Here is a 27,003-nt window from a genome sequence, read left to right on the forward strand (position 1 = left end):
CACTAATCAAAATTAATTGGAGATATTGGAATATTTTTGTATTTCACTTGATTGTCAATTCTGTGATGTATCTGAATTTTTTAATTCTATGTTTTTTTTCCCAGATATGTTGCAACACATTCCATCTGACTTGCATTGCATTTCCAAGCACATGGATATATGAACCCTTATCACAATATTCCTGACCAATTTTAATCGAGCAGCTGATTTGTTCTGGAAATGTATAAATCATTTTAGAAAGTATGTAATTCAAAATAAGGCAAGAACACACAAATTGTGTCGTTCTGTGTGTTTTTTTGCCGAGGGTTACATGCACATTCTTACAGGTGTTAAGACTGGAAGAGTTTAAGTTTAAAAGTTTGGGGACATTTTTCATAATCAGAGTAAATAAATCTAAAATACTTCTTACACTACACTTATTAAACTGTTTTCTTTATACAATAACGAGAGATACACCTAAGAAACGTGGGTCCGTAAATAATGATGTAATGTATTTCTTCTTTCTTCCAGTGGGGGCAGCAGAGGGCCGTTGTTATAAACTCAATGCCGTTAATTACGAAGACGAAGAGGAACACAAACCGGAAGCCACAAAAGGCGAGCAGGTTGTGTGTTTTTTATACGGCAAAATCTGTCGTTTTCTCTTAAATAATCTTTCAGATCCAAACAAAACATCAAAATGGGGAAGCGACAGCACCAAAAAGACAAAATGTAAGTATTAGAATGATTGTGAACAATACAACACACTTCTGAACCGTGCTTGTTGTTGTTAGCTCAGCTAGCTGCTGATAGTGATTGCTATTGAGCTTATGTGAGCTACCTAACTGATCGTAGTTTGAGCTCTCTTTAACATTTATTTAATTATTTGTGTGTTCGTGTGTTTTATCCTCACAGGTACATCACGTGTTCAGAGTACACACACTTCTATGGAGGAAAGCGAGCAGGTAAGTTGTAATCAACTCAACAAACGCTTGTAGTTATAGATAATGAACTCACTGCTACACCGAAGGCTGTAATGAATCCATATTTAGTTGGCATAAATTCTAACTCGCCACAACTTTAAAAAGGTGGTATGTTCACAGGCTTTGAAAAAGTCTATAATAATCACGTAATTGTATGGAAACTAATTCTATTTGATGTTTTATTTAATTGTGCTTTATGTTTCACTTTTTCAGAAATTCCAAAGGCAAACTTCAGACGACTTCCATTTGACCACTGCAGGTTTTTACAGCAACATATTTTGAAATCTGTCAGAATCTGGCTATCTGGTTGTTGACATTGTCTCATTTTGGCCAAACTGTGTTCTCTGATATTTCAGCTTGTCCCTTCAACCATTTGAGTATCCTATGTGTACTGAGGAGGGGGTGGTCTTTGACCTGCTGTAAGTAGATGATATCGATGCACACTTTAAATAAATATATAGATATACATATATTATATTGTATTATATTATATTAAATTATAATAATTTAAGTAATACCCATGCTAAATACTGAATACTAAATATACCTGCTTAAATTGTTAAAGATGGCTTATGATGCAGTTGAATAGCATAAGAGGGCAAAAACCATCATCCAATAATACAGGTGGATTGAAATAGCATCAGTATTCACAATGTTTATTGTTGGTGTAATACTGAACATAATAATAGAACAGATAGCTAAGGGCCAAGAATTTGATAAGTTTTGTTGTGTTTGTTGTTGAAAACACATTGTCTCTTGTTCTGCGTGTATTGTGGCAGCTACATGTGTCTGGTTTGACCTTCAGTAAAGATCACTTCCTTTCCACCTTGTGTTTCAGGAGCATTGTCCCATGGATCAAGAAATATGGTACTAATCCAGCCACTGGAGAGGTAAGCAAAATAAAATTTTTATTCAACATTCTGCTCCCCCTGTTTTTTTCAGTTTTAATCTCCCTGGTCGTTGGAATATTAACCTTCATATTTGAGTTTAGTTGGATACATTTACATGTCAGTGACCATGTACAAAGCATTAAATCTCATACGAAGAGAAGAGAGCCAACTTGGACGCTGGGAAATCATGTCACATCTCAGGTTTTCTTCTGTCCCATAGAAACTGGAGGCAAAGTCCCTCATCAAACTGAACTTTGCCAAGAACAACGATGGTAAATATGCATGTGTTCAATGCGCTTTATCTTTCAAAGATTCATGTAGAAAATAGAGGCGAAGTGAGCTGATGCTGTCCTTTTTTAGAGCTGAATAAACACAGCTGTTTGCATGATGCATTGTGATGGGATAAGGTGTCTGTTTGTGGCTGTGTAAGGTTGATAACTGTACTATGATGATGGTGAAACAATATACTTGTTTTGTGCTGGTCATCATACATCAAGGTAACACGTAGGCTTATGGCCAACAGATTCATTTGCCTAGTATTACTCATTTTGTTGAGAAAACTAAAGTAATCCCCCCCCCCGTAATGTCCAGGATATTCTCTACCATTATAATGCTTAGACATGGCACCCAAGTCGATTTGGGCACCACCTAAGCAATACATTTAACATCATTGTGGAGAGTTTCAAAACTAACTAAAGTCATTTTTCCCAGATCTTCCAGGTGTAGTTATTCCAGCATAAGAAATAAGTAAAATTACAATAAAGAAATAGTCGATCTCTCACTGATGGTTGCTTATACTTATATATGTCATATAAGCACTTGTATTACATTTATACTGTTTCATAACCACTTAAAAGTTTCTTGTAGCTTCTTTAATTTCCAGATTCTAATCACCAAACTCAGCCAGTAGTTAGGAATACAAGGGTCAAAGCCACACTTATCTTGCACGAGCACTGCTGTGTGTGAGGGCAGCATGACAAAGAAAATTTTACTTAAAGAGTGTTAAAGGGTAATTTCTGGGAAGGGATAAGTGCAAATTAAAGCAAGTGGAATAGGGAGGTGTGGGAGAGATGATATAATTCAGCAGGGAGAACATTACATGAGGTACCTCTTGACTTCTGGAGGAGAAGAGTTTTCAGCCTGTGGCAGCAGATCGAGAGTGACTCTACTGCTCGGCCTCCTGCTGACTTTTCTTTTCATTTGGTTCCAGGAAAGTATCACTGCCCTGTTCTGTACAACATCTTCACCAACAATTCTCACATCGTTGCCAACAAGGTCACCGGCAACGTGTTTTCTAATGAGGTAGGTGAACTCGCACACTCCTGCATTGATCCTCATACATAAGGCAGCCGCTCAACCCACATGGTCTCACAAGATGTGGCCTCGCATCATAAGGAATGAGCTCTGTGCAACATTGTTTTTTCCAAACACTATTGAGGAGTCCTCTCCAAACAGGACAAAATTTGACAGTGTAGAAGCTACATTTTTAAACGTGTTTTTTTTATATTTGTTTAATCTAAAGGAAACAAGCATGTTGTATCTATATTGAAGAACGATTACAAATTATTACAATGAAATACAGAATTAATTTGATTTTTCCCCTTCACACAAATCGCTAACCTTAGTGTGTGCCAAAGGAGGCTATTATTTTCTTAAAGTAGACCTACTTTGAAGTTTTTTTTTTTTTTTTTCCTTTTCTTCAGTGTTTTATGTTCTTGTGTATGTAAAAGATGCTCAAAATCTGCACCAGCAGAAGCTCCTCTGTCCCAGAGAAGATACTTCTTCTGAAGCGTCTTGTCAATGCTCCTACCTTTTTAATTCTGTGAATTTGTGACATCACACTATGTTACCAGGTCACAAAATTATATAATTTTTGCTAAGTGGCCAGTTGTGCTCGTAAGAATTGATTTGCTGCTCTGTTGTTGCTGTTGTTAGCGGTGCTGGCTCAGGAGTATGTGAGCTGACCAATCAGAGCAGACCGGGTAATCGGGAAGGGGACCTTTAAAGAGTCAGGAACTAAAACGGAGCATTTCAGACAGAGGGGGGATACAGTGCTGCAGCACTGTGCACTATGAGAGAGCGGATGTGTTTTTAGTGCATTAAAGCATGTAAACCTATTCTAGTAGTAACTCAGAATAAAAATATGACCATGAAAATTAGTGTAATATGTCTCCTTTTTAAATATTTCTGTTTCTACTCAGGCTGTTGAGCAGCTCAACATTAAGACCAAAAGTTTTAAAGACCTGCTAACCGATGAACCCTTTACCAGAAAGGATATCATAACTCTTCAGGTTGGTTGTTTTATTTTTCTTTGCTGAGTTGAAAGCACAGTAATTGATGTGTTTTTTGTTTTTTTTGTTTATCATTTATGAACATTTTTGTCTCTTTAGGACCCTACAAACCTGGATAAATTCAACGTTTCCAACTTCTTCCACGTAAAAAACAACTTGAAAGTGTTGGATCCAGGTGGGTTGTCAAACTGTCTTTTGTGAATCAGCTTAAACTTTTTTTGGAGATATCAATGTGTTTTGGTCAAACCATTTCCCCTGTTTTTCTCTCCTTTCCCTGGCTTGGTTCAGATGAGGAAAAGGCCAAGTTGGACCCAGCTTACCACCTGAATAGCACCAACCTCGAGACCAGGGAGACCTTAGCTGAGCTCTACAAAGACTACAAGGGGGATCAGCTCCTGGCTTCCACTTCGAAAGAGCCAGTGGCCAAGAAGACAGACAAATTAAATGCTGTAAGCGAAAACATAAAACTAAGTAAAATAAATGGTGAACAAAGACCAGGAAGACATTAGTCTTTGTATCTTAAATCCTTGTGAAATATTTAAATTAACAAAACCGATTACAACTTCTTTACAGCTGCTTGTTGAAATCCCCAGACTATCTGGGATAATTAATTAGCCACAGATAGTTAGAGTTTCCCCGTTTATCACCTGGATGCTGCACGTTAAAATTATTGTGATTCAGTCAGGAGCATTTCAAGATGGCATTAATTTGGTCAGGCGGTGTACTTTTTCCTCTGTACACTGGAGGGTGTCAAAAACACAGTAATGCATCACCATTACAGTGGGCAGTAAGATAAACGACTGCATCCAAAAACAGAACAAAGAGTGTTTACAGAACTGTGAAGATAAATAATATTCAACGCTTATATTACTGGAATTTAAGCAAATATTAAAAAGACTCAGCCAGTAAGAACATTTGAAGATGTAAAATATTAACCTTAATGAAGCATCAAATTGGCACAAAGCCTCTTTTAAATAGGCAGCTTCTTTATTTTCCTCATTTTAAAATACCATCTGGATTTTTTCTGTAACCTTCCTACTGCTATTCCCTCTGTTGTTATGAACTAGGATTAACTGTCAGGGAATTTAACGCACAGATGTGTAACAGAAAAGGTCAAATGCAGTCACCATCATAAACCATGTCCTTGAATAAACCAGGGGGATGAAGTCTGATTCAATTCGAGCAGCATCAACACCTTGCTTCTTATCAGCCATTCTTTGATGCCACGCCATGTCTCGTTTTTACGCCAGAGCTTCTCCTAGGTTGCTCTTCGTCTTGAGTTCACAGTCGAGGTGACGCTCTGACAGCATCTGAGAGAACAGGGAATATAGGTCAGACGGAGCACACAAGGTAAAGTCTGTGCTTTCATGCGCCTTCACAAGAACTAGAGCAGAAGAATGCTAAGCCAGGACTATAGAGTCGGTTTACGCTTTTGAAATCCATTTTCCCTTCTCTGCCTTCATCTTCATCAGTTGTTATTTCACCGACTTAAATAACTCCTTCAATCTCACTGCATTGTTTGTGGTATTTTTGGATGTTCAGATATTCAGCAAATGTATTCTACTATAATTTAAGCTCAAATAACCTCAAAGCAGCTCCAGTGCCACGTTTAATTGTGACACTTTAGACATCTCTCCTTCATAAGGAGATTGTGCTCTTCATCACACAGAAACTGCAGAGGCTGTCAATAAGCTAGTTTGCAATTGATGTGCCACTTGACACAAAAGAGGGGAGAGGCAGGGCAAGAAGAAGGGGTGGTTCAGTGGGAACAATTATTCTTCTACTAAAGGATGATAGTTCCAACTCCTTAATGAGAAAGTTTCTGTTGTGATGGAGTGCCTTTGTGCATTTGAACATTACATGCAGCTGGTTTTTACATACTTAGTCCTGGATAAGTATGTTTAAAAACAAACAAACAAAAATACAAACATTACTGTGATAGATAAAACAATAATGACAAATGTGACAATTTGTCAATCAAATGTTATAAAATGGTGAAACATCCATCACCTTCTCCCAGAGACACAGGGTGTGATGTCCAAAACCTAAAGTTTTTGAATTTATAGTGATAGAAGACTAAGAAAAACAACAATTGTTTAACAATTAAATGTCTGATTATCACTCAATGATTTGTGGAGTACTTCAAGTTAAACGATGTACGTTACAAGGTGCGAGGCCTTTACAAAATTGCATTCTTGGACCTTTATTATAGCGCCACCGCCTGGCCGGTTGGGCTCATATCTTAGGAAGTACTTGCACATCATGTAAACCATTAATCATCATTACTGGGCCATATTTCAGGTGGAGAACTCATTCCAGCTCACTGCAATTTGAGACGATACAACAGAAAAAAAAAAACAATAACCAATAATAATAATAAACATGAACGGCACATAAACAATAAAAAACCCTAATGTAACATTCAATGGTTTTCGAACACAGTCCAATCAAGTTGACAAACAATATTATAGTAATATAATTATACATGAACAGGAGAAGTGGCATTAAAAGAATAGTGTTGTCAAAATATGACATAAAAGCCTTTTTAATTTTCTCTTTTTTTCCCCCAGGCCCACTATTCCACAGGCAGAGTTTGCGCTTCCTTCACATCCACGGCCATGACTCCTGTAACAACACATGAAGCAGGCAAGTGAACATCTCGCACACAAAACCAAAAAAAAACACTGCAGATTCCCAGCAGACAGAAACATTCACCCCCTCTGTCTTTTGTTACTTTAATCTTTATTTATCCAGGGAAGACTGGCTAGTCACGCCTGGCCTTTTGCAGCAAAGTGCAGCTTCATGCTCACACAGTTGAATGTAGCTGCAAGTAAGAGCTGCTCAATTTGACTGTGTTTTCTTCTCCTGTCAGCCTCTGAGCTGCTCCATGGGAGAGATTTGCTGTTATGCAACTGTATAGTAGGCTCAGTACACTTCAGAAGAGGAGCACAATGTTTGGATTTTGTGACCTAGTTCAGGTTTCTGAAAAAGGATGACATGCAATGTATTTTTATGGATGTTGCCTTAGTCTAACTTGCAATGAAGACTCAGATGTGATTACCAGTACTTTTTTGTTTTTTGGACAGTCTGTATGTATATGGAAGCGTGTTTGTCATTGTGCTTAATGCTGGAAAGAATTTACATTTCAGAAGTCATGTTGCTGTTTTTACTTTTTGCCACTTCTTTGTACACGAGTGTCTTTTGAGAGACTGAAGTTAATGTCCTGTATAAAGGCTATGTACATTATTTGAAAGAGAATGGCACTTGCATCTAAATAACAACCTGCTCTTCAGAGAGTCTGAGGGTTTCTAGAGGTCAGAGATCTGAGCTACAGTAACATCAAGCTGAGACTCATAAAATAAAAATGTTGTATTTTTATGTTATAGATGCCATTGCAGATGACACTGTGCGTTACCAGTACGTGAAGAAAAAAGGCTACGTCCGTCTGCACACAAACAAGGGAGACCTGAATGTCGAGTTGCACTGTGATAAGGTAATAACATGCATTTTTACACATGCACACCGAACATAAAATCACAAACCAAACAGTTCGGAGCAGTGCTACATTTTGTTGTGGTGGTCAGCAAAAATTCTTCCATAGCCTTGGTGTCTGTATCTTCGCAACTAAAGAAAAGATACGGAAAGAACTACTTTCTTACTGAAATGACCGAGCTCTCATAGTTACTCGATACTTCCCGCTGTTTACAGGTAGTGTTAAAGGGAAATTGAAAAGATTAAATGTATAAATGGCAGTATGCTCATGCATCCAATACTTCAAGGGTTGATATGTTATTGAAAAGGTAAATGTTTGAGATTATCAATACAAAGTATATGGTTTTATAAATGAGGCCTGATGTTTTTGATACTGAGAATTTGACCCAGGCTTTGTTGTTTTTAATTTTCTTGTATATGATTGTTAAATAATGTCGTCGTGACATAGGTTTGGCCTAAGCAGGTGGTTTGGTCGTATTTAAGGTGACTCATTCAAAGCAGTGGAATCAGCCTTCTGCAGAGTCTCTCCCCCGGGTTGCCAAGTTTACATCTCAGAAAAAAATGTGTTTCTTGTGTGTTTTCGTTTTTAAGGTTAGGTGTGGGGCTCCAGAGAGACAGCATGAGTTCCAGGAATGCATTTCTGCCCCGGTAACCAGGCGCTTCATGTGCTTGGTTTTTATTGGCTTGTGAGCTGTCGAATCAGAATAATGAGGGGAAAGTTGCAGCGGTTAGACAACCTGCCCCCGGTGCCCCACATCCTCCTCCTCCCTACCTTCCTCCCCAGTGGTTTTCACACAAGATTGCAGCTCTATTCGTGGCCTGCTGTTTATGAATTAATGAGTGCTGTTTCCCTGTCACATACACTCAGTCACACAGATCCAAAGCCCTCCTCCCTGTAAAGTTCCCATTTGCTCGCCCAGCTTTGGATGTTTCGGTCGCCCTTTCCCTTGTTGTCTCCAGGTCAGGTGAAATATGAACAGGCAGATTTTTGGAGGAAAAAAATATTTAGTCGGCCTGTACTTTAGTCATACATGATATTGCGAAAGGCACAGCTTTGTTATATTCAAGAGAACTGTTGATATGCTTGATAGGCTTTGCCTGAGTGGGATAAAATAGGATGACTGTTCGATTTAAAAATAGTTCTGGATGACTAAAATGTAAATTTAGATACAGACATAAATCCAAATAACCGAGTCATTTTCTTTGAGTAGAGTTTCAGGTTCAAATCTAACAAAAATGATCTACCTAAATGATACAAAACAAATTCACACTGTTGTATGTTATGAAATAGAAAAGTGAAGGAATATAACATGGACTTTAAGTTACTCTAGAGGCTGTTAGAATGCTGATTATATTCACCCAATTCTGTCATAAAAATACTGTAGAAAGTAGCTCAAAAATAATTATGTAATTGAAATTGATTTAATTAAATGTTATGTCCACCTAATGATATGTTGATTGCCTTGGAAATACTTGAAAAAGCCTGTGAGCATACAAGAATTATTATTATTTTTTTTTTTTTCTATCTGCGTCAGCAAACATTGTTTCCATGGTGACATCATTGATTGCTGATAATTTTAGGCACCTAAGCATGTTTCTAAATTGGGTCGCATTTCAAACATTCCCAGGCTCAAACTCACACACACAAACAAACTAAAAGTATGCATGCAGACATGCTAAATTAACCCCCATTACAAGGCAGTGCCAGTGTCTAGAGGCAGAAGAAGCCAAGTGTTACAGATACAGATCTCTGACGTGAATGTGTCTGGGTAAAACTCTGAGAAGAAAAATGATTTTTGTGTGTATACATTTCATACATGTACTTGTAATCTGTAACAGTAATCTGTTTTTAGATCTTTTCATTGAAGAAATCAATTTTGTGGCTAAAATGTTTAAAGTTAATCCAGTTTTTTTTTTTTCTATCCAGTGGTTAAAACAATAACCCTCTTTGTACCGGAGAGGTTTGAAAATCGGAGATTTAAAATGGAGGGAGAAAGAGGCAGAGCTTTGAACCCCAAGAGCAAAATTGAGACATGGGGGGGAATAAGACCAGTAGGGCGTAGAACAACCTGTTGCACAGAGAAAGCCCAATGAATAAAAATAGGGTTTTGCGAAAGCAACTGTTGATGCTTGGAAACCACCAACCATTGTTGCCAAGGGGAAAAAGTTTCTCACGCAAGGATACACACGCATACAAAGTGAACCTCAAGGCTGTTGATGTTAATAACAGTAGACATGACAAGCATCACAGTCACCTCCCAATTTAGGGAATGCCAGCATTATATCAAGTGCCAATCAGTCAAAGTTTGCTGCTGTCTAATGATTACAAGATCCCCGGATGTTTTTATGACCCATGATGTACCTTTTTAGCCAGAGGAAAAATCCAGATGTCAGTTTTTTTTTTAACCCCTAACAAAATAGAGCTTTGTGGAAGAGAACTAAGCCTGGCTTCGAGCTATATAGTTACGCCTTTGGCAACAGTTGAACTCCACTTTTCTGCAGATTTGTGTGTAAAACAAACACTTCCAAACAGGTCAGACAGAGTTATGACTCTGTTTGTTTATGTGAATGCAAAGCTTTTTGCTGTCTGACAGCTTTACCTGGAAGTTGAAATATAACCCTGCCTCTGTAGCTCGACACCTGTCCACTGTCCTCTATACAAAGCTGTCCTTAGTGACGGGAGTGTCAAAGACACTGGAGTCAAATTGCTTTTTCCTCCACCCCTCTTTGTGGGTACATGTGTTCTGTGATTATGTGCAGTGGTTCCCTGTTTAATTTGTATACGGGTTGTTAATTATGTGACTGAGAAATTACTTGGAGATTCAATCGGGTATGAAGAATTGTCATGATATTAACACCTCTGGCCATCATGTGGCCTTGTTTACCCAGCGTTTGTTTATCAGAGGTAGGTTGAAAGCAGTCAGGAAGACAAATTATGTTAATTTGTCAGAATTACTGTAACACTGATGGTAAGTTTTCCCCAGCAGTGGGAATGGATAATGTGTCAGGCTGCTGTGTGTGTGTTCCAGGTCACTTTGCTTATTTTATATTACTGAACAAAGAGCACTTAGGCTTGTTTTACATGTAAAAATGTAAAACGTAGGGTGGAAATCGTGTTACGATGTGATTGTATAACATCTATTAATGCATCTTGACGCATGCAAATTTAAATGTTTTGTCACTTTGTGAATACATGCTACGTTTAAAATATAGCACCGATCATTATGTAAATGAACAGAGAAATATGCCTTTATTATCTTTGATCATGCTCATATATCCTCACCAAAATGCAAGCAAGAAGTTGCTAACTTGGAAAACAATTAGACAGTGAAATGCAATGGACATAAACGTGGTCGTGTTTCAATTCTAAGGATTGTACATGCCAGCCTTACAAAACTGTGACAGGCGAACACGAGGTCAATAATTTGATTTAAAATTTCCGATTATGACTATTAGCCTTCAATACATTCTCTTTTAAAAGAAATTATTTTTTTTGTCTTCCCCTCCCTAGTTGAATGACAACAATCCATTCCTGAGGTTAAGGGTTTTGATAATATCTTGCATGTATATTGAAATGGCGTATAGGATCAGGTAGGCTGTTTTTAAATGTAAAGAGGAATTGGACAGGTATTGACATCCACCATCCTGTTTATGTGTTACATGGTTGAATGTGTGTGTGTTATGGAGTTTATCAAAATGTCTCCTCCTATCACACACAATTGATTGATTCTTGACACACAGCACAACACTTTCTGAAGGCTCAACAGTGATTTCTTATAACACTGTGGTTCTGTAATATGCTGCCTGTATCTGTTTTACTAATTGTACAACTCACTAGGGGTTTAAAAAAATTATAGCACAGCTCATAACATTGGCTGTGGAGAGTCCATTTAGTATTTTAAGTAGAAAACTGAATTGTGTCAGCAAATGATTATTCCAAAAGAAGTATTTTTTTAAATGAAACAATGTCTGCATAATCTTCCCTCTAGGTTCCCAAAGCTGGAGAGAATTTCATCCGTCTGTGTAAAAAAGGCTACTATGATGGGACGGTCTTCCACAGGTCTATCCGGAATTTCATGGTAAGGACTTTGAGCAGATAAAGACAGCTTCTTCCGTCGGTTTCCTTCACTACAGGCACCAGTGTACTTAGAATTACTTTGGCATATTTGCATATGTAAAAAAAAAAGAAAATGCAATTGCCATTTAATTTGCGATTTTTTTTTTTGTTGTAGTTTTCTTCAAAGTGGATCTTCGATTCATTATTCACTGCGTAGTAGATTTAAAATGTGATGCAGCGTTACCACATTGATAAAGCATTACAATAATAACTGATCTATATTCAAATGAAAAGATGAGACTTGCTATGTTTATTATTATTTCAGTTGGCATGGAACATATAACAAACATACAGAAGATGTGACTTAAGTTATATAGATAAAAGTACCAAAGAAATTCCACTAAGAGAATAATAGAACATTTCTGTAAACACTGAAATGTGTCAGGCAGCTCGGGAGCAGTATATAAATATTGCACATTCTGCAATGAAGTTAAATAAAGTAATAATAATGAAACATTTATTTTAAAATTACCATAAGAAAATGCCATATCACGGAAGTGCCACTTTTCTTTTTTACCAAGTCATCTAGAGTTGCTGCTGGATCAGAGGATGCCATTTTTCAGCACCACGAATCTAAAGTTGTACTAGGGTTTCACGTGTTGTTGGTAGGTGTATACGCAGCTGCCTTGGGCCATGTCTGATTGATTAGCACGACTGCTACACTAGGAAGACGGCATACATTTATAAGACCATGGGCTAGACGTGCATCCCGCAGCAAAATAATCACCGGATCTGTGATTTGCTAATCCCGTTGTTTCAATTTTGATTTAAAATCGATTAATAATTCAGTGTCACCACTAAATGTGAGGGTAATTAAATTGAGGGTCACGCAGCTCCCTATAGGAGCGTTTATGAAATCTGACTGCAGTGTCCGGGCAGATTCAGTTGGATGGAATATGAATACAGACATTTGCAAACTCTAAGTGAGATGATATAAAAGGTCCTTTGTAGATAATAAAATATCTAATAATAAGTTAGCTGTGTGAAAGAGTGCAATTCACTGACTGAGCATCTATAACCCAAAATAAAAATGAATAACAATTCTGGTGGTCATCGTCTTTTTATTGAAATATGAATATATTTTAGTGTAGAGTACTGCTTCAGAGATGAGTGAACACTTTTTTCTTGACCTTATTATCCTGACATGTTCTCCAACTGCAGTGTCTCAAAGCCAGACTGAGAATTTGAAAAGACAGGTCTCTGATCAGCCGCTTGTCTGTTTATTTCAAAGCTGCCGCTCCCATAATTAAAGTGGCTCTGAGTGGGCATCTGGTCTCAAGAGGACCCTTACCTGTTTCATTCAGTCCCTTGGCTTTCATACACACTGGCAATCTGTGAATTGTTTATCCATAATAACTGTGCCACTTACGCCTTCAGCCTATCCTCCGCAGCTCAGAAGAAGAGGAGGGTGGCCTCGGAGAGAGTAATGTCATAGCAACAAACACTTTTATAGCAGTGTGTTAATGAGAACAGAATTGTGGGCCTCACTGCCTTTTAAAGCAGTTGATCAGATCTTTGCGAGTATATTGAACATCCTGAGATGATACTTCTAAAGAATTTGACAGTCTTGCTTTCACATGTGAGAGGCCCACAGGGCTGCTGACCTTCAGGCTCAAACAGTGAGAAGAATTGTTCATCACTGATATGATGCAGGTGTTATACACGTGAGTTTGCCATAGTACATGGGACTTTGCAGTTTCCATATATATGCTGTCTCCATTCAGTGTTGCAGTGCAATGTGTCAGAGAACACAAATGCAGTCATGGGCTTTGAAAAGTGCAGCAAGAATCTAAGAATTTCAGAAGAAGAAGAAGTAGTACGCTTTTGTGATGTTGAAAACATGAAAATGAATGAATTGGACTGCCATTTATCTAAGTATGTGAAACATAACTATAACGATGTAAGAGTGTTGTACCTTCCTGTTCTGTTGATGGTAGACTGTAGAGTTTATTGTTTCATACACCTTTATATGTGTATGTTGCAATGTATATAATCTAACAAAATTACGCTGAATGTATTTCTTTATTTTCATGAAATGTTTACATTTACATAATTTTACAGTCTCTTTCTGCAGTCTTATCTGTTATTGAGACTTCATTTCAAATGCCGTTTTGTCTTAAAATTGTTTAATTATAACAGTTTGCTATACATATCAATCAAAATGAACTTTAATAGCAATTTGTCTTCCCTTTTCTTATTCTATTTCTTCTTTTCCTTCTTATTCTTTAAGTCAAACAGTGGAGTACTGTATAGTATTTTACCAGACCTTCCCCCCTGGAATGTTGTTGCACAGAAACGGTACAGGGACACACTCATGAAAACCTTACTCCACAGCAGCACTATAGTCAAACCCCCTAGTGTATATTTAAACAAGAAGACTAAAGAAATCCACACAGCCTAAATATTTTACTCTGTAATATAAACAATAATAGTAAAGTTGAGACTTAACAATGAACAATAGAGGCCTGTATCCTGGAAAGCTTTGCCAGTAGGCTCTAGTGATTACTGGGAACAAACTTGCAGGTTGAGATGTGTCAAATGTAAGTATTGTAAGGTTACTTGAAAGTCTCATTTGAACACTTCACAGACATTTTCTCATCCCAAGTATTTGACTTTCAGTGTGTAGCAGCTAAGGTCAGCCACACTCAAGTGTTTTTATTTTTTCTGTTTTTTCTAGATTCAAGGAGGGGACCCCACTGGCACAGGCACAGGTAAGATGAGCACTGCACTTAAACCACATTTCAATTGCATAACTCCTCTCTGATGAATTATTAATAGTTCCTTTTTGGAAGCTTTGCGTAAATACAGCTTGCAACTCAAGATGCAAGTCAAGAGTGTTACTAAATATAATCTACGAAGGCGCGCGCGCGCACACAAGCGCGCAACCAGTCAACCAGCATTTGTTGTAATTTTCCTGTTTTGAAAAGACAGTTTAAAAGGCAGCACAGTGTGATTGACTGCTAGGCCTCATGCAGTTAATTTCCTGCTTGCATGTCATCTGTGCTGCTCTGAGAGATTGCAGCACAAAGTGTGCTTTGTGTCTGTGGGCGTCTCTGAACACTACACAAAATGCGTCCACCGTGACAGATTTATGAAGGTGCAGAATTCCTGGCCTGTGGGTAAAATTCTCATCATCACCTGTACAGACCATGTGCTCACAACCCTTGAACAGACGTCTAACTGGCTTTTAAAGGAGGATTTCTCCCAAGTGTTTAACAGTCCTAGCATGTAATTAAGTGTTTGGTTAAGAACTCTGCACAGGCAGGTGCTGTGATGCTCTGTCAGACCAAAGCAGGGCTTACCTATTTAGTCTTTCATTTGATTGTTTTTTTTCTCTTTAAGAGCTAATATGTCTGTTCTAGTTTTTGTGTTGATTTGAGCAATAGCAAAATGAGAGATTTAACCACGATGTGCTATATTTCTAACATTTGAAATCCCTCTATTCACTGCCAGTACATAAATTGGAAAGGGACAAATCCGGCAAACTGCTCACTGTAGCGTTAACTCTTTCCACAAGTTCAGAAGAGCCTCATTAAACTAAAACCCCCCAGAACCAGATGCTTTGTAGAAGGAAATCTTTTAAACATTGACTTGTAGATGAAATCCTAGACATGTATTCAAGATATGATATGAGAAGCACGTGCTCCTGTATTTTGAAATGCCCAAATAATGCTTTCAATAGTGAAGATGCTTCACAGCTGTCAGTCCGTGGAAGACATTTTCATATACCTGTTTTCTTTCCTGTTAAACCTTTTTAATAAGTTTGAGGTTGTATTGTTCATGTAAATTAGGGAATATTTTTAACTAACATGAGGGGGAATGCTGTTGGATTTATTGGTTAACTCTTAAGTGAGAATTAATTTCTCTCCTCATCCTGCCCTTTCGCTCTCTATTCATTTATGATCAAGTTGTGCTGAGGTAAAATGTCAGCTACTTGATAAATTATGTAAAGATGTCACTAGGGGTGGTTTGACTGCAGCATCAAGCCTCTGAAGAGTTGATTGGATGGCAGTTTGCATTTGAACTCCAGCATATACGCACACACCTGCAGTACATTCTGTACCTATTACATGCACACACTGTTTTATGCACGTACACCAGCTGGCAGGTCGCAGGATAGTGAAACACACCTCAGGGCGACAGATCCTCTGCCCCTGTTGGGAGCCAATAAGCTCCTGCAGTGTGTATTCCTGTATGCTCATCATGATGATTCTTAATGATGAAGTCAGTCTGAATAATGATTCACAGCTGAAGGCTCTCGACATGGCTCCATGTTCAAGGGCAAACAGGTCTTTTGCATCTTATGAAAATACATGGTGCCTCATTTCTGTTTGTCTGCTGCTGCAGTAATCTTAATAAATGGTACAGATAAAGCCAGTTATTGTTGTCATACAGAGGTAAAAGATTTTAATAGGTTTACACACATTTTACAATATAAAAATGTAACATGCATTTTGGAGGTGAACATTTAAATGCTATTGTCTATTAGTTTCAATCCCCAAAATGTATTTATTTGTGTTTGGTTATATTATACACAGTTTATAAATTCTGCTGTGAGGGGTCTCGCATTCAAAACAATGACAAAAGAAGTAGTTTGGTGTTGTTGTGGAGTAGCATGGGATCATGGGAGTTGTTGTCTTCCTCATTAAACAACCAATTTGCAGATGAAAGTGTTTCTGGTGATAAATGTTCATGGACGATATAGTCACATTATGCTTAGTCATGTTCCCAACTTCTCTTCCCTCAACAAGTGAGAAGAATGTAGTTGCAGGTTTTCCCTTTTCTTAAAAAGGATGTTTTTGTCTCAGACATGGTGGATACCCTGTGGAGATTTTTTGTTATTTTTACATTCAGCTTGTCTCAACAAAACACATTTTGTTTCCTCGAGGCCTGGCATGTTTAATACATTTCCTTCTGTTATAAACATTTGCTCAGCTGGGTTTTTAGGATTTTTAAAATCTACATTCTCTAAAGTCATGTTTGTATGATCTAGTAGCCCATAGCCATCATGCATAATACCAGGGCTCTGAAACCAAAATGGACTGCAGCCATTATTAATGCAATTAATTATACCTGTGCTTTTTCTGCTGTGAAACATCAACATTTTCTTTTGTGCAAGCTTCATCTGCAGATCTTATTAAGTGTATTAAGATCATGACAAAAGCATTTGATGTTTCTGAGGATGTTGTTATGCCTGTTTGCAGTCTTACCTGCAGTAATAACTGGATACAATTTTTAACTTCCTTGTCTTCCCCTGTGTCTTTTGTCTGTCTCTCCCCCATTGTGTTTTCCTTCCTCCCTCACTCCCTTTCTCCATTCCCAGGAGGGGAGTCCTTCTGGGGAAAACCTTTCAAGGATGAGTTTCGGCCCAACCTCTCTCATACTGGCCGCGGGGTTCTGAGCATGGCAAACTCGGGTCCAAACACCAACAAATCCCAGTTGTAAGAAATTTTTCTTAAAAGCAGTCTTTCTTAAACTTTGAACAGTCGTTCTGTGCTGGAAAGTCAGCCAATAGAGGATAATGTTTGGCTTTTTTCTGTCTCTTCCTTCGTTTGATTTCTTTGCTGAGCCCCCACAGGTGAAAAAACAGGAAAAATGCAGTGCTGTTAGAATAAAATGCCATTTATTAAAAGCACAGACAAAAGTTTATGTATGAAACTGTCAGAGATTGTTTTTTATTGTTTATTTTGAAGTTCATTTTGTGCCTCGTAGAAATGTATTTTACCCCCTTATATTGCATTTCTAAGTGTTTATTGATGTAGTTGTCAAAGTTTAACGCTTCCTTTTGATTCTGACATTTTTCAAAATATCATTTTTTCAATTTGACAACACAGTTGTAATAATATAAATTCCTTCATATGAGCTGAAATTGCTGGAAAAACAATTCTTTAGTAAAGACTCAAAATGTTTTATGCTTAAAAGCACATTATGTTTTGCATAATGTCATTTGTTATGTAGGGCTGAAAGATATGCAAAAATATTATATTGCAATTCTTTTGACAGACATTGTTATTTTGATATAAGTCATGTTTTTTGTGGAAATTGTCATTTTTACGTTCCTTATCGTCTCTGAAGGTTATTCTGTATATTTGGTAAAAGTAGAGTAGTTCTGTGAACACACATGTCTTCAGCACTGACCGTAAAGGCAAAGCTCTCTTAGATTTCTTGTTTGATTCTTATACTTTTCACTTATTTATTTACCGAACCTTAAATCTTTTGAAGGATTTTTGCTAACGTTTTTCTCGTTTGTGATCTGTTTTCTCTCAGCTTCATCACGTTCCGGTCGTGCACCTACCTCGACAGGAAGCACACAGTCTTTGGAAGGTAAACCTTTTATTTTAAAAAGTGTGTGTACACTTGATTCGTTGTTTATAGAGGCGTGGAAATTTCTCAATTATTAGATACGTTGGCATGTGGATGTGGAAGATTCTACACTGATGAGGTGGCAGACCATAATCTAGAACAGGCAGCCGACTCAGAATCATAGCTTCTAATGGTGATTGTGGATTTTGCGGCGTTATCTAGACAATTAAGCAGTTGAGTGAAATTGCACTGTTGCTCTCATGGATTGAATTCTCTGCAGTTATTCCCTGATTAGTCTCATGTTTGCCGATATCGCAGAGGGAGGCAGTGATAAAACATGCATTCTGTAATTTGAAGGTGAAGTCTGAGCACATTTGGTATTTTATGATCTCACTAGGAGCACGAAATAGGCAAATGCACACTGTGTATAACTTCGGCCTCACAATTACAACTTCATTGGCCATTCTCACCCTGAGCTAACTCTGAGGGATGTGCACAGCAGAGTCATTTTTGTGATGTTTTCCACATTCAGGAAGTACCTTTTCATAGAGCTGCTATGTAATTATGATGTTTTTGTAGATTACAGCACACTTGAAAAGAGGCAACTCTTTTACAATGCAGAGTCTGTTGAAGTCTGATTTTTTTTTTAAAGGGGTTTCAAATAAAACAGGTTAGTTTTAAGTAACTGCTTGTATTAACTGATGAAAAAGTAGCCATTTGCAATAATATGACACACACGAATGATGAGGCCAGTGAAGTAATACCTCTGATGTTAATCATGTTGTTTTAAATTGACTCCACTGTGCCATCATGACAGTGTTTTGTGTAATTTAGCAGCTGAGGCAGATGGCTTTGAAAGGTGACAACCTTGATTGACACTTGCCTAATGCTCAGAGTCATTTACGCAAACAGTTAGGTCAGAGCAACATCTCCTTTCTCTCTTCTTTATCTTTCTTGTCCTGTTTGTCTTAGACTTCCCCACCTCAGCCTCTTTCTCTCTTTGTCACACACTCATTCTTTAATGCATATGCGGGTCCTTTGGAGCTCCAGACAGTATTGTGACTTCCAGACTGACTCCTGGCCGACATCAGTGAAAAATTTAGTAGATGCTGAATCTAATCTAAGGCTCTCTCTCCCTCTGCTGAGCTGAGCATGATCTTTAAATGGTTGTCTTTTTGGAGAAAGCCCTGGCTGTTGTCTAAAAATATGCATACTGCTTTCAACTGACTGATTCTTCACATGGTGAACTCACTTAAAAAGCTTCTACTTTAACCAGGCGTCTAGCTTTTTATCCTTTCCAGACTGCCGTCTACGCACATTTAATGGCATTGGCAGTGTGAGTCCTGATCTATACATGATGAGAAGACTTTGAGAAAAGAAATGCAAATTAAACTGGAGTCTTTTCTTTTTCCTTTTTGTCTGGTGGTTTGACTGTGGACCTATAGTTTTAAATGCTCTCTCTTTTATTATTCTTAAAGACTAATTTCAATGATAGATCTCTGTGTTTTGCTTCAACAACTTTTTACACAGTCTAGTCTATAAAATGTCAGAAAATCAAATGTCTTGTTTTGACCTTGTAAAAGAAAAAAATACAATATATTTATGATATAATGGAGAGAAAAGCAATAAATTCTCCACTGTGAGAAGGAGCTTATATTTGGCATTTTTGCTTCCTCAACTATTGATTGACTATCAGTTGAATAGCCAATCATTTCGTGTGTGTGTGTGTGTGTGTGTGTGCGTGTGTGTGTGTGTGTGTGTGTGTGTGTGTGTGTGTGTGTGTGTGTGTGTGTGTGTTCTCCATTTCTTTGGTGAGTATTTTTCATCTCTACCTGAGAACTGAGAGTATAGGTGGCTGACAGTGACTGAAGTGAAATAGGACAGAGGGAAAATGTCATTATAACTAAGGTCCCTGGCCTGACTTGAACCAGGGATGTTGTGTTTCATGGTCAGCACCTTAAACACTCTTGCTCCACAGAATCTAGTTTTACAAGATGTTTTATCCATCCCACTGTTTCTACAGTTCTGGGTACCAATATCGAAATGTAGGGTTTTTTTTAGAAGGCATTCCATGTCCATCCTCTTCCTATATGACTTGCCCTTTCATTTACCTCAAATGTTGGCTGTCTTTCTTTCTTTCATCTCAAGTGGCAGCGCCATAAAGAACATTCTTAATCCAAACACAGGCCATTTTGATGATTTCCTTGGTTAAGTATTATTTTCTAGTTGTATGACTGTTTATGCTCTTTGCTTGCCTGATGTGTGAATCCCTTCAGAATCCCTTCAAGGGATAGTTGCAATGCTTTATGTCCACTGACTGACTTTTTTCCAGAACCTTCAAGAAGTGTTATGGATCACCCTTTATCTAGTATTGGTGGGCAGTATATTGAAATCCGTACGATGGAGATTTACCATACCATTTGAACTGTGGTAGCTCTCTTTTTTTTAACCTTCCTTTTTATAATATGCTGTTGTGGTAATCCTGCAAAACAAAGAGAAGAGCTACTCAGGGCTTGACGCTAAGCTTTTTTCCAAGTAGCACTGTGCTACCATGCTGAAAAATTTAGTAGCACACAACATTTTTTAGTAGCACAATGAAAATTCAGCAATTTTGGTAAAAACGTCATTTTCAAACAAATAAAGTACTTATTTAGCCTAATCCTAACCCTGTAGACAAATGTTTAATGTTATAACTGGCTCTTTTAAACTGGAAGAATGTCCCTGCTCCAGCAGTCAACATAGTCTGGTCTCCTGACCCGCTTGCAGCTAAGCCACCTCTCTACGGCTGGACTTGGGTCATAACATGTCCAACATAACCTTTTTTTTCTTCCTGGCCCGCTTGGCCAGTAGATTCAAGTTTTACTGGCCCTATGTGTAATTATAGTGGCCCAGCCACGAAAAAAATTAAAATAACTGTTTTTCTGGAAAAAAAAAAAGACTTGTTTATAAACTGAAATTTTTCCCATTTTATTGTTTGGAGAGTCTGTCCCTGCAAAATCAGTATGATCTGGCAGTGATGGCAAAAAGTAATAGGGGTTTGCGTAATAACAAGTATTAACATTTCAAAATTGAAATTACAACATATTTAATATTTTGAGATGTATCATTTCTCTCACTCCTATAATTATGTTATCATTTTTCAGGTGATTGATTTTCTGAAAGCACTGTACAAACAGTATATCTATCTGGTACAGTAATTATCCCAAAGTGGAGGGATCAGTATACCTGGATCATTTTTTAAAGGCACCTATAATAACCACACCCTGACATGTAAATGTGACATCTGTCTTGATTCATTTAATTTATCTTAAAATATGGACAACTGACTGCATAATATATGAATCAGAAACAGAAATGCTTTACAGCAGTTCCCATTCAAAGTCAAGAATATGCATAATAATAATAATAATAATAATAAACTATATATATGCTTGTCTTGCGAGTCTAATTTATTTTGAAAAAACATCAAGGAAGAAGACGTGACCACTGACACTGCACGTTTTTCTTCTTCGCCTTTTTCACGTGTTATGCCCAGAAGGATGCCAGATAATTCACAGAGAAGCTGGAGAAGTTTGTGACATTTTCATCCCGGATTTTTGTGAGGAGGGAATTAAACGCCTGTACCAAATAAACACCTGGTCTGTTAAGTGATTGAAACAAATAAACGCCCAGCTATTTTTGGGTATTTTGCGGTAGTTCCCGCATCATCAGTACGAGCTGAACAATAAAATCTAACCCAGCAAGAGAGGCGGGACTTAAGGCAGAACAGCCAATCATCAGCCGGCCAGTCCCAAAGCCGGTGTCATGTTTGAAGCAGCAACAGGAGAAGGAGGGGGAAAGGAGGCAGCTGCAGCGAGCGCAGACACAGAGCGGCCGGAGAAACTGAGCGACTGTAGTGAGGCGTTTGTGCAAAACTGCGGAGAAACGGCAGAAAAAATGTGGGTGTTTACTGCTCAGTGCTCACGTAAACAGCAAAACGGTGCATGTACTACAGTTTTGTCGGAGTCGCACTGATGCGACTGAATGTAATTTTCTATTCGCACTGGAAATAATCAACTCGCAAATGCGAGCAAAACAGTCGCACTGTCGAGCCCTGCTACTTTATGCCAATACAGGATTTGTTCTGTATTGGTAACCTTCACTTGGGAATATTGCTGCTTTTGTCTCAACTAGATCTGTGATGAAAGGAGATTTTACTTTTCCCCCGATACAAGAACTGCTTGAATATCTTTTACATGACACTCAAAAACTGCCAGATCATTCTGCATTCATAAAATGAATACGTATATAAACAAGGCTTTAGATGAGAGTTCTTGAGACTGTTTTGGAACCCTCAAAATTTTGTCTGATATTGCGAGGTTAGTGAGTCATGAGTGTGGGAGCTCCGCTGCCCATCTGAACATGTGAAAGCGAAGCACATGTGGCCTGAGAAGCACCCCCTGCTAGCTGTTGGGTGTACTGTGTTTGATGTCTTCTGACTCCACACATGGTAACAAGGAGCCCCCACAGGAGCAGCTGGATAAAGAGTTTGCACTTAAAAGAGCAAAGTGAGAGCAGCTTCTTAAAGTGCTTTGCACCCAGGGAGCTGCTAACAGATCGCCTCGTGGCCCTCAGCATTTTGACAGACTCTAAATCTTCAGCGTTTGTTTTTTCTTCTTTGTTTATACCATGAGGCTGATAACAAAGGCGGTAAACATTTGCCTTTAGCAGCAACTAATGTTCACTTTTGTGTGAGGAATATAATGAGGTCTGCACAGATTTCTCAGCCCACGAGATGATATACGGAAGCATTACAGGTTGAAATGGCTCAAGGGCACGTCAGCAGGATGGATGGTGTCACAGGGATTTGAACCTAGTTTCACCCTTTTCCTCAAACTCCTCCCTACAGCCTTCTTGTCACGATGAAGCACATCAGTCTTTACACAGGACATGTAAATGATACATTTTGTTGTGAGGGGTATGCTGCCCTTGTTTTATCCTCCCTGTCAAAGATCAAAGTGATCCGGGACCTTTTGTGTGGAGCTCAGGTGTCATCTTGCTCTTACCTAGTGTCATAGTGATAAATGAATCACAGTGACATGTTTTGTGTTTCTCTCTTCTTCAGGATTGTTGGTGGATTTGAGACACTCACAGCCATGGAGAATGTGGAGAGTGATCCTAAATCAGACAAACCAAAGGTAAGAATTAGTGTCAGTCTGATACCTGCACCAAGTGTAACTTCATATTATGCTTCATTTTACCATCTTGCATTCAGATGACACCCCATGTCCAGTGCAAATTATAGAAAGCGACTGCGGAATCAGTTCAAGTTCCTAGATCACTAACATTAATAGCATCTGAGGGGTACAAGACTCGGCTATCATGCCACTGTGACCCTTACATGTTTTATCTAAAGGTCAGGTGCTGAGGCGCAAATAAAGCGAAGGCCAATGAGAGATGAGATGAGGGGCTGTTTTCAGTTAAAAAATTTAATGCAAATGCAGCTACAATATTTTAAGTTTGTATCGGTGTTTTCATTTTCCTCTTAAACGAACATGAACGGCAGTTCTTAGAAGTTTTTGTCAATCAAAATTATTGTACTTTCAACTAGTTGATATTTTAGAGACTGTTTTGATGGTACAGTCTGATAATAAAGCTTAATATAATTTACAAATAAAGAGCGTAAGGACACCTAACCAAACCATTTGTGGATCCACATTTTTTCTGTTCGACTCTGTTTTACAGTCGGAGATCAAGATCATAAGTGCGACTGTGTTTGTGGACCCGTACGAAGAGGCTGATGCTCAGGTGTGTATCCTTCTCTCTGTTTGCACATGTGAACAATACTGACTTTATGATTAAACAACAGGGAACAGTGCACCATTCAGACTAGAAGCCCTATCTGCGGAGTGGTAGATAATTATTATTATTATTATTTATTTATTTTATTTTTATTTATTTTTTTCAAATAATGAGAGTGTGTACTAAAAGTGTGAGTGTAGTAGTGTTTTTTGACAAACACATTTTTCATTGTGATGGTTCTGCACACCTGAATACTGAAAAAACCTTGACACAAAGGTTACGCTAAGCAAACAACATTCTGCTTTAAGGGTGGTTTTTAAAGCTGTCACTCACTGTAGGCAGCAGGTTTTGAAAAGTTCTCCACTGGTCTAGCATTGCACTCCATTAAAACTGTTGGACTCATGATACAGTTTAAAAACAAAGAGCCTACATTACCCACAATGCAACTTAGCCACTGATTAACGTCACTAGAAGCAATTTCTCAGATTACATGCAGCTTCCTCTGGAACCACAAAAGGCTCTATACCTCTTTTTCACATATGCATTAGTGCTCCCATAGACCTGTTAACACACTAATGTGGAAAAAATGGTGGAGTTGCCCTTAAAAGCAGGAGGTCAGCACTTAACCTTTTATAATCATTGTCCTTTGAAGACACTCCACTTCCATTTTTTTCACACCTGCATTTGAAACACAGATCACACAGTGAAAGTGTCAACATGGGAACAACACTCAGTCTTGTGCTGTAAGCGCAGGATCTGGACCCCTGTTCTGTTACGTACAGCAGTTGTGGGGACTTAAGTGATTTGTGTTCTCCAGATTGCAGCCGAACGAGAAAACGAGCTTCAGAAACAGGAGGAGGAGAAGCAGCAGACCAGCATCGCCCAGAAGAAAGCAAAGGAGGAACAGGCGCCAAAGACCTTCAAAGCAGGCGTGGGGAAATACATCAACCCTGCCACAATGTAAGGAGACACACACACACACACACACACACACACACACACACACACACACACACACACACACACACACACACACTTACTATTCATAAGACACTATTTCCCCTGCTTCTGCTTTTAGTAGTGACTCATCCACAGGCTTCGCTGTATATAAAAGCTGCATATCCACAAAACAGAAGTTAAAGGTATTATGTGTCACCCTCCAGGCAGAATTTGGATGAAAAAGTTAACCTGGCCTCCACTTTTCTTCTCACAGTCTGATGGTTGCAACTTGAGAAACAGGATAGAAGTGAATGGACAATAAAATGTGATGATTTCATAGCGACGTAGATTAAGTTGAAACATAATGTATAAAATTGGCAATTACGGAGAAGGATGCCCATTTTCCACATGGGGATACTTCAGTTTTATTATCCAGATCATACTTTTGCTGAGTCCTGTTATATAGAAACATGAGATTATTGTCCCTTTCGTTCTATTACATTCATAATGGCCACATAAAGTTTTTAAGTTCCTGTTCTGTTAGTTTTTTTGGTAAATTTGTTTGTGCCATTTTTAAATTCCCCCTGATCTCCCACTTTTTTTTATTTATTGAAGCAGAACCCTGTCATTAGAAAGAAAAATGTAGATGTTACATTTGAGACACTTCACTGGATGTACAGCCGTCCCAGTTTTGAAATGATCAAAATTAATGTGAATTAATGGAACTGAAAATGTTGCACTTTAGCTAAAGTGAACATTAAGAGATAATTAGGCTCATGATATTTTTTTGTCTGTGATGACATTTTATTTTCAGATTTTATCCGTATTATCTTTCTCCTGTCATCACATCACATAAATTTAGATTTATGCAGAGCATGTCAGTACTAATGCTCCCAAATAACAGTCCATTTCCTCAGACAGTTAAATGTAAAAGTGACATGTGGGGTGTTTCAGCAGTCAGTAATGTGCTTTTTAGAGAAAATGCCAGGTCATGTGTGCCTTTCAAGGATGAATCTGATCAATAGAGATGTAGATAATGAGAATGACATACACAAGGTCCATCCAAAATGAGTAGTGTGCTCTAAGATGGCATGACTTGAAATGGTCTACTGAGTTTAAAATAATACAGTAGAAGATCAGATAATATAGTAATAGTAATTTTAACCCTTGATTGTAGATTTAAAGTGTGGAATTAGATAACTTTCCATTTTGTCATGTAATGGAAAAATAACTAATCTACAAACTAGTTCCACTTTTCCAGCTGCACATTGTCTCTCAGATGGCATCTACACTTACAACAACCCTCAGCATAAAAACATATGCAGCTGTTTAAGCGAAACAAGCTCAAACAAGTCAAGTGTAGATACTTGCTCGGCACCAAACAGCTTAGAGCTGAGGTAAATAAGTGGCTGGTGAGGAAACGTCAGGCACATTTTTTTTTTTCCAGTTCATTTGAAGGCATCTGTTTCGTTTCTGGAAAAGAGTGTTAGACATGTTTTTATAGACAAACAAATTAATTAAGAAAATACTCAGCTTATTTGACAATGTAAGAAATTCTTAAGTTGTAGCCCTAAAGGTCACATTCATAAGATAAATAATTAATTCTGCCCGTTCATCGTGATGTCTGATCGAAGGAAACAACTGTTGTTTTACAGACTGTTCGAAATAGCCTCTGTCTCATGCAAATGTATCCATGACCTTGTCAGAACACAAAGAGAGAGGCAAACATTTTGATGCCCTGCCCAGACTACAGCTTTATGCTAGTAAGAGGAGAAGAAACCTGAAAGGCCTGTATAGTGTATTATACAACAGCACAGACGACACCATCTACAAAGAGAAAAGAGATATGAGTGGACTTCTACAAAAAGTAGAGGCTCACATCTGTGACAAAATGGATGATTATGATATTATTTTCTCCTTCAGAAAACGTTCAGCTCCTGAAGATGAAAGCGGGCCGTCCACCAGCGGAGTGGTGGCCAAGAAGTCCAAAGCCAAGACGAGCTTCGGAGACTTTAGCTCCTGGTAGCACAGACGCATCCAGCATTTACCAGTCTGTATTTTTACTGGTCATGTTGATAAAACATGTATTTCACTTTCATACTTGTCTAATTGTCTATTGTCTCGCAGTCGTGTTGTGAAACGAGAAATTAAAGTGACTTTTTTCAAATTAAGTTTCAGTTTCTCATTTTACACTTCTTCCTTCAAAAACACTGAATATTGATTATAAGGCA

At 38.2% G+C, this 27,003-nt stretch overlaps 1 protein-coding gene across 1 annotated transcript; it reads left to right on the forward strand.

Annotated features, from left to right (window-relative positions):
* The first annotated feature begins 539 nt into the window (after positions 1-539).
* ppil2 (peptidylprolyl isomerase (cyclophilin)-like 2) lies at positions 540-26,943 on the forward strand. Its single transcript, XM_030418059.1, has 20 exons — positions 540-708; positions 892-941; positions 1,173-1,218; positions 1,316-1,378; positions 1,798-1,849; positions 2,070-2,121; positions 3,060-3,151; positions 4,051-4,140; positions 4,240-4,315; positions 4,429-4,589; positions 6,711-6,786; positions 7,527-7,633; positions 11,622-11,711; positions 14,427-14,460; positions 17,073-17,190; positions 18,017-18,073; positions 23,157-23,229; positions 23,777-23,839; positions 24,651-24,793; positions 26,696-26,943. Exons 1-20 carry the CDS (start codon positions 677-679, stop codon positions 26,796-26,798), a joined length of 1,578 nt encoding a protein of 525 aa, XP_030273919.1. The 5' UTR covers positions 540-676; the 3' UTR covers positions 26,799-26,943.
* Positions 26,944-27,003: the final 60 nt, after the last annotated feature.

The sequence above is a fragment of the Sparus aurata genome, chromosome 5 (assembly GCF_900880675.1).
Source record: "Sparus aurata chromosome 5, fSpaAur1.1, whole genome shotgun sequence".
Lineage (NCBI taxonomy): Eukaryota > Metazoa > Chordata > Actinopteri > Spariformes > Sparidae > Sparus > Sparus aurata.

Coding starts and splice junctions, on each gene's coding strand:
- ppil2 (XM_030418059.1), top strand. CDS start 677: ATGGGGAAGCGACAGCACCAAAAAGACAAAAT. Junction 6,787..7,526: donor TGTAACAACACATGAAGCAG/GCAAGTGAACAT, acceptor TTTATGTTATAG/ATGCCATTGCAGATGACACT. Junction 11,712..14,426: donor GGTCTATCCGGAATTTCATG/GTAAGGACTTTG, acceptor TGTTTTTTCTAG/ATTCAAGGAGGGGACCCCAC.